Source organism: Hippocampus comes, unplaced genomic scaffold (assembly GCF_001891065.2).
Source record: "Hippocampus comes isolate QL1 unplaced genomic scaffold, H_comes_QL1_v1.1 scaffold227, whole genome shotgun sequence".
Lineage (NCBI taxonomy): Eukaryota > Metazoa > Chordata > Actinopteri > Syngnathiformes > Syngnathidae > Hippocampus > Hippocampus comes.
In genome coordinates, this window is record NW_017805630.1 from 578824 (window position 1) to 587272 (window position 8449).

Genomic DNA, 8449 nt, shown 5'->3' on the forward strand with positions numbered 1-8449 from the left:
AGGTGGCCCTGGCTGGATGCACATTGCGACAATATAATTGGTTGCTGGGATGCGTTCCGCTACAATATGATTGGCTGTTGGACCCGCGCAGCTGCAATATAATTGGCTGCTGTATCCTGTACCAAGGCGGGAACAGAAGTGGGCGGACTTTTTACGAATTCCACTCGCTCTCACTCTAATAAATTTCATTTATCATTATTATTGTTATATATTGATCCATATTTGTAATGGTCATCCCGTCTCTTCTTCAGAGGCTGCCATTTCCTCCTGGATGCAGGGCGTGTCCTGCTCATGATGCACGGGCCAATCATTGAAGCATCTCGTGTCCATCAGCCAATCATATTGCTGATGATAATTCCCGCGAAAATCGTTCTCGTCATTAAAGAACGACTGCAGACAGGCCACACACTCTAACTTTTCACTTCTACCATTTCTTTATTTTAGTTCAATAAATTGTTGGTTTAGGGGTACGGTCCCTATTATGGGAAGAACGACGGCAGACAGGCCACACACTCTTAACTTTTCACTTGCACCATTTCTTCATTTTAGTTCAGTAAATTGTTGGTTTAGGGGTACGGTCCCTATTATGGAAAATTGGCTTTTTTTGTCCTGTATAGACCGGGGCATTCCAAGACCTTGTAGAGTCCTCCAAACATGAAGGACCAAGCTTTAGTTACAGCTGCAGGTCTTTTGTAGTGCTCTTTAGGGTTGACTGTTCAGAAACTCTTTATTGACTGAACCACCGCCCAAACCTATTATTTTTTCCATTTGTAGACTCAATGAGAATTTTTATATGCTGTGTGGCTGTACATCAAATCTTGAGCGTGCAGTTTTAATTATTGGTCTTGACAATAAAAAAATTCACCATTCACTGAAGGGATAGACTTTTATTGACAACTTGACTCGATACACTCCAGTGGTCTATCGCAACAGAAATGTGTGGTTACGTGATTTATATCACAGTGTAATCTTTTAGAATAACCTAAAAAAAAAAAAAAACATTTGCCATACATACCACCACTCAGTCACACATATATACGTGTAATCTGCCATATGTTCCACAAAAGGCTTGATTGATCGTCGTCTTCTAGAACTCAACATGTCACTTCATGTGTCCTGCAGAAATATCCACAAAAGCTTCTATTGTCCCAAATTCAAGTCAATCGGTCAGTCGGTCAGATGTTAAGTCCCAGGGAAGGAAGTGTTGTTTTGACAAGTCGGACTGAAGCACTTGTGTTCTTCCTGTTAAGGTCCTCACTCATCGGGGCCGTCCAGCACACTCTTACTGAGAGCCAGATCCCAGTAGTGTTCGGTGCCGTGCTTCTTGAAGTGTTCCCTGGCCATGTTTTCTGTGGGGCACTGCTTGAACTTTATGTCCCCGAAGGAGCGCTCTTTTGCTGTGCCCTGGACGAGGATTCAATGGCGGACTGTCACAAAGCAGCACTAAAGATACAAATTGAGTTGCATCAGGAGACAACGTGAGACACTCACCTCCCAAATCAACCAGCACTTGTTGTTCCTCCTCGTGTCGTCGTCGCCATCCGGATCTGCATGCAAGTCAGATGTGTGAGCTGGAGATATCGTCACAAACAAAATGACGACGTGTCTCACCATCTCGTTTGGAGTTGTGCTCCTGCCACTTGATTCTGTGCATCATGAGCTTCTTGAACTTCTTTTGAGATTTGGGGCCTGCAACAAGAAACACTCAGTCAGAAGGAGAACCGAAGCCACGTCATTAGGTACAACCACTCCACATCGGCAGAAACCCTGACTGAGGAAATATGATTATTGTTTTTTTCCCCCCCTGCATTATTGGTCTGTCCCCACGCCATGTTTTTTTTAAACGGATTAATGACCAATTTAAAGTGTTGACAACAGCCGAAGAATAAATCTAGGAATACTCTTGAAACCTCAACTATCTGACCTGGCACGTGCTTTTCACTTCTTAAGACACTCCACAGCCGTGCAGCATTATGCCGCCTCGAGAATGAAAGTCTGGATGTTTTGTAGACAAACACAAGTGAAAAGAGTTAAGCGACATGCATTTGAGTCCACCGTAATGCTTAAGTGCGGAAAGAATCGGTCGGCCACGAAGGTAAATGTGTGCACATTCATTTTTGCTAATCAAACTGCCTGGTCAGCTTCTACTTGCTGCTGGGGTTTTTTTTTCCCTTCTTTTTTGCTCTAAGTCATTTGGAAAAAAGTTGAGGTAACCAAAGTTGTTTGCTTTTGTTAAGTAGTGAAGGCTTTTGATTTCCTCACCTCCCTCCACCACAACCAAGTTGACATCTTTATGGAGAACGACAGTGCCAGTCAAGTAGAGCTGATTTGCATTGGCTTCCACTTTGAACTTCTTAGCTGGATTTTGCAGGTTCCGGATCCTGCGCGGCAAGAGAAAATCCCGTTTTGCAGAGTTGCGGAAGATCCGATTCACACGTATGCGCTCGCGACCAACCTGTACACCGTAATGTGAACCCCGTTGCTGAGATCCTCTTTCAACTTCTTCACCTTCTTTTCTTTGCGCTGCTCGGCCGTGAGCTTTCGGGCCGCGTTGGCCTCTTCGTGGGCTCTGCACAAAGGTCAAAGTACACGTCAAACAGGAGAGAGCATTGGATGAACTCAAGCGGCGTGAAGGACGACTGACTTTTGTCTCTTGGCCATCTGCGCTCTGACGTGGGCTTCCACTTTGGTGGGGTCCTGAACTGCTTCAGTTCCCAATACTCTCATCAGGTTGGAGATGCGAACTGCGAAAAACCACGGCGTACGTTAGCCGCGTGGACAGGTTGTTGATCCTCGCGCCTGCGTGGCCTACCTTTGGGTTCCGGTGGAGGCATCAGTCCGAGACGGACCTTTTCTTGTACTTCTTTTTGGCCTTCCCGTCGAGTCTGTCGCCTGAGCTTTTTCTGTTCTTTCTTGGTCAAGTATACGCCCAGCGTGACCGGCTTGTCCTTGTCAACTGGTGGCACACCAAAAAAAGCACACGCACACACACAAACACTGTAACCGGTTTAGTCCTGGAGGATTGTAACAGTAGCGCTACGTCAATAAAGAAAGAGGAGAGTCACATCAAACACTTACCAGGAGGGCTAATTTGGGCAGGATGTTCCACTAAATTGGTCACCCCGAAAAGCACCACCTCATCAAGTTTCGTTTCTGGCTTTCTTCATGGGGTACAAAAAAAAAAAAAAAAAGAAAAGAAAAAAAAGAAAAAAAAACCAAAGAGCATAAAAGTTGGAAACCAGATTTTTAAGAGCACCGACATATTCTGACTTTCTGTTAGAATAGTAAATGCAGTTAGTGTTGGAGTGTGTGTGTGTGTCATAGGCTCTCACATCTCAATGTTGGTGGGCAAGATGAAGGAGTCCCACCATTCGATGTTGGGCACTTCGCTGTCACCGATGTCCTTCCTGGGCGCAATCAGAGCCAACTTGGTGGACGCGTGGATCCCGGTCTTCTTGGCAGCCTGCGAAATCTCGTTCTGTAACCTCTCCAACTGGGCCTGCCGGAACAAAAAAAACTGTCATTTTGAAAAGAGAGCGTCCGAGGTCTCCGCAACGGTCCGCGTCGCGTGGCGTGAACTCTGACCTTTGTTCGAATTCTTTGAGCGATCTTCTCAAATCGACCCTGCTCGTGGAACTTGAAGGTTTTGCGCGTCCGCTGAGGCGCGTCTATCGTTACGCGATTGTCAAAGTAGGACGTGGACTCCAGCTCCTCGCCGGGCTTTTCTTTGAGTTGCTGACGGAACTGCTCCCGCTTCACCGCTCGAATGTTGGCTGCGCCCAGAAGGGAAAGAAACGTCAGCTCAATAAAGCACAATTACTGGACAGATTTAGTCAGACTTGAGCTTGCTTGCAGTATTTCTGCTTTTAACCAATCATTAAATGTTGATGACATTCACAAAAAGGGTATTCCGTGTTGAATATTCCATAATTCCTTGAAGTTGCTTCAAGATAGCAGAACTGCACAGCAAATACCTTGTCCCCCTATTACGTCACAAATCTGTCAGTCGGGATGGGATTTTTTTTATTTTAATCCTTCCCCTACTCTGGTAGTCATCAATTACCAATACTGATTTAGTCATTATCCATTTTAGATCTATGGCTATCTGAATTCTTTCTCTGACAAATACTGGAATCGGCATCAGCCCCCCCCCCCCCCCAATCCATTTAAATGGACGTACCTTTGAGCGTTGGCATGCGATGCGTCAGCTCGATCTCTTTGCCGGTGGCATCCACTGTCCTGCCCTTGTCGTCCAGGATGAGCGGCGTCGGCTTATTCACTTCCTTCACTTCCACTCTCCTGGAGCGGCGCACCGCACAGAAAGAAGAAAAAAAGTTCCAGCCAACAGGCATCCAAACCAAGTTTTGCGCCACTTTGTCCGAGACTCACGGTGGGGCGATTCCCATGGCATGAAGGTTAGCCAGAGCCACAAAATTGTGAGGGATGGAGTTGCCCAACATTCCGAGGATGTTGGGTTTCACCGTCATCTGGGACTGCAGGCGTGCCTGCTCCTCGGCTACCTTGCGAGCCTTCTCGATGGCGTCGTTCATGAAGCTGGCGGCCTGTGAGGGCATAATAGAGCCACCCATGCCGGCGTGGCCCAGAAGGCGGGACATGGGAGATTCCATTTGTGTCTGCTGGGTAGAGAGGAGGCAAATGTCAACATTTTCACCCATAATTATCAATCCCTAAAAGAGTCAACTACGATCCACAATATTAATTGGACCACAAACAGTAATGCTATATATGTAGACGGACAATATCACAATACTCAAAGGCATATATTCTTTATCCACTGTGGGGTAGGGGTGGGAGACTAGCATTGCAGCCTATTAAGTCACTCAGAACCGTGACAATCTGAATGTATACAAATAGCCACTTTCTTCTTCGTCTGACGGTATCCGCATCATGCTGCCCTCGATGGCCAAGGGGGGCAGACCAGAAAGAGCAGCACAACATTATAGAGTGCTATTTCTTTAATAATAAAAAATAGATATGTTTTTTTTTTTTTTTGCTTTTTTTTTTTTTCTGGGAACCTGAAAGGGATTTTTATGGAACATGTTTATTGGCAGTCTATTCTGGCAGGTCTTCTCGCCTGCAAATAGAGCGTTCACTGTAATTACCTGAGCAGGAGATGGAATGTTCAGTTGCTTCCTTCGCTGTTCGATCTGCTTTGTGGCTTCCTCCATCATCTGTTTGATCTGTTTGATGACCCCGCCCCCACCCCCCAAAAAAACAAAAGCAGTGCTGTGTGAGTCCTCCATCTCGGCCATCGCAGATCTGCTTTGCGGTGAAGACGTACCTGCATTTTACTGAGCATGCCTGGGCTCTCCGACGTCAGTCCCAGATTGACCTCGGGCTCCTCCACCTCCTGAAAGCGAGGCACCCGTTTGCGTTTGGGCACCGTACCGGCGTCGGCAGCGGCGGCTGGCGCGACGACACCTTTCGCTCCGCCTGTGTCCGTCTCGTCACCAAACACCTCCTGAGAAGCACCCCACCGACATGCTCTAAATCTTTCAAACCTTTCCGCTGGGGGTCGAAGTCAGAACATTTGCATTCAGGTGGTCCTCGTATACCTTCAGCTCTCGCTTGCGGGTCTTTTCTCCATTTCCTTTGTTGCTTCGGGAACCGCGGCTTTCCTCCAATGCTTCGAAAAGACGCTCGACAAAACTCCCGGCTGACTCGTTCAGGAAAGGGTGCAGCTGGTCTAAGAGGAATCGAGTGTGAATCCACAATTGAACCGGAACTCAAACAATTGTGGCGTTTAAAAAAAACAAAAACTTAAGTTTCCTCTCAAAATTAATGTGAGCAAATGGCCTGAAGAGAAAATTGGATATTGACAACTTAATGTGATACTGAGAGAAATGTCATATGCCAAAGGGAAATTGAACCTGATTGTTGCTACATGTGTTCAACAACCAGAGGGCCTGAATAAATTCACTGCCCAAGGGTACCTGTCGTTTTCCTTTTGTCCAGACCTTTCCCCACGCACTGCAAAGCCACGGTGACCACAGTGGGCTCCGAGAAGCCGAGCACCTTCTTTACGGTGCGCTCCACCCATGGCCTCATCTCCTCCACCTCCTGTTTAGGAAGCGACATCCTCCCGTCTGCCAGATACACGCAAACAAACATTCTATTTAATTTACACACACGATCAAGTACATTAGGTCATACACAAAAAAAAAAAACAGCGGTATTCAGTAGTACTTTTACCGTTCCGCAAGCAATTGACACAGTTTAGACACTGGGAAAACTGCAGCCGCGTGGTTAATATGTGAAGATGACAGTCTAATAAAAATGAGTCTATCTTGATTGACTGAAAACGCTGTCAAGTCAACCGACCCGCGAAAAGTGGCTGGCTGGCTAAATGCTAACATTAGCAGTGTTAGCACACAGTGGAACACGGGACGTAAAATGAGCCGCTTGGTTACCTCACAAAGTCTTCCTTGTTTCCTGATCAGGTATGAGGACAGCGGCGTGGTGAAAGTAAGACGGCTCGGTTAAGCTTCGAGACGTTTCTCACACCACGAAGCTCGAAGTTTTCTCCACAACTTTGAGTTGGGGCGCGCGGCTGAAACCGTTCACACAACGTCGTTGTCTAGCAACCCGGAACAGGAAGTAGTTCAATCTTCTTTTTGTTCTTCTGCTTTTTTCTTCTTCTCGTAGACACTTCAGGGGATATTGGAAGTTTTTGTTTGGTCGCCCCCTAGTAGCATCCAAACGAAACGACCACGTCATCGTTTATTTCTTGTGGGACTGTAATGAAAAGTGGATAAAAGTTCTTATAAATACAATATATTTATGCAGTATTTATACGTTGTAGATAACTCTGAGAACACCCAAAGTGATAAATCGTTAATTTATAAAATATACAGTACTGTATTTCTGAGAGGAATTTAAACCCATGTTTGGGGGTGGAAGTGTGTCTGAAAAGATAAGTTGCTCATTTAAACAGTAAAAATGATTGTGTTCGGTCAATGTTACAATCAGAATAAGGCGTAAAGCCCGTGACTATATTGCCTAGAGCGGGGGGGGGGGTTAATCCACCCCTCTGTTGAAAATTTTCAGCAGCAGCTCTGTCATTCATCGACTGCGATTCGTCACTGTGCAGTAAAACAATTTATCTATTGATCACAGCTGTGAACATGTGATGATCAGGTGACATGACTGCCCCCCTCCCCCCCTTTTTTTTACTATCTTTACAGGAATTGGGTCAACTGAGTGGAGTTGGAGTAGCGCGAGCACGAAAGCGCTTGTGTGCCGGGGGCCACCGTTCGTCTGCCAGAGAGAAGCCCAGCGCCGCCCCCCCCCCCGTCTCCCGTCCCAACAACCCCACAGCCCACCCACACTCCCGACCCCTTCCTCTCTTCCTGTGCCCAAACTCCAAAATCACTACACAGCTCTACATGACATGATACAATTAAAAAGAGAAACTAACAATTGTGTGAGAAATGGTAGAAGAAATAAATATGTGAATACGAATATCGACATGGCTGATCAAATTAATAACTGTTGTACAAGTGTAAGGATAAATAATATATCACTGTAACATAAAACTAAAATCAAGTAAAACTACTCGACTGTTAAATTACCGTCACAGAAGTGGACGTTGACTCTATGATAAGACAAAAATAATGTCAAATGACTCAACTGTTAAATTTGTCAAGCTCATACAAGTGCATTCTAAAAAAAGATACCCTTTGCGATCTGGTTGTATCCTCCTTAGCGAATAGTATTTTTGTTCTGGTATTTTCTTTGTTATGTATTCTTGGTTTTTGTTTGTCGTTTATTGTATTTTCTTGTCCTTTGAGTTGACAAGCAATTTTCGTTTGTATCGACCCTTGCCTCTTGCAAGTGCTTTTTGTTTGTTGTTGTTGGTTCTTTGTTACCGGCGACCTTCGTTGTACTTTGTCGGATCTTGCGTTTTTGTCAATGAATATTTTGGTGACCAAAACCTCTGATCTGTGTTTACTATTTGAAAATAGTCTCTTATTTGAGTTGAGGCTTAAATTTGAAGACATATTGTGTGCGTGGACGGAATTTGACATACTGCTATCCGTTGACGGACATGCTTTTGTCCGCTGACTGAAAGAACAAGATGCCATTCGAGACGATGTGCTTTTATTTGGGAGGAGGTCTTTATTCTTTTTTTTTTTTGATATATATTAAATATTGTCCGTATCGGTCTGGAGGTGGACAACTCCGGTGAATGAATTTTTTTTTTTTTTTTTTTGAGGTCTGACATTTATTTTCCCAAATAGTTTTTTGAAATGTCTATTTGAGCTTTGTATGGCTTTTAAATTGAGACCGTGAGTTATTTGGACAAATCCTTTCAACTCTCACCAAGCCCAAATCAGACAAGATACGATGACATCACGCTCACCCTTTGTGACGGACCTCACATGTACCATGTGTACCCCAAACACTCCCCTCAGCCCCCCCCCCCCCC

The 8449-nt window shown here is 45.3% G+C and overlaps 1 protein-coding gene across 2 annotated transcripts; it reads right to left on the reverse strand.

The window, feature by feature from the left end:
* Positions 1–867: 867 nt before the first annotated feature.
* On the reverse strand, positions 868–6620 carry prpf3 (PRP3 pre-mRNA processing factor 3 homolog (yeast)). Of its 2 annotated transcripts, XM_019881613.1 has the most exons (17): positions 6432–6620; positions 5955–6107; positions 5577–5707; positions 5303–5482; positions 5124–5201; positions 4390–4637; positions 4181–4299; positions 3586–3773; positions 3333–3499; positions 3079–3161; positions 2813–2956; positions 2645–2744; positions 2456–2569; positions 2263–2381; positions 1612–1689; positions 1492–1547; positions 868–1404 (listed from the first exon to the last, which is right to left on the reverse strand). In XM_019881613.1, exons 2-17 carry the CDS (start codon positions 6097–6099, stop codon positions 1255–1257), a joined length of 2100 nt encoding a protein of 699 aa, XP_019737172.1. In that variant the 5' UTR covers positions 6100–6107; positions 6432–6620; the 3' UTR covers positions 868–1254. The 2 variants fall into 2 exon arrangements, with proteins under 2 accessions (XP_019737172.1, XP_019737173.1); XM_019881614.1 differs by lacking the exon at positions 6432–6620 and having other exon boundaries at positions 1255–1404; positions 4390–4634; positions 5955–6099.
* Positions 6621–8449: the final 1829 nt, after the last annotated feature.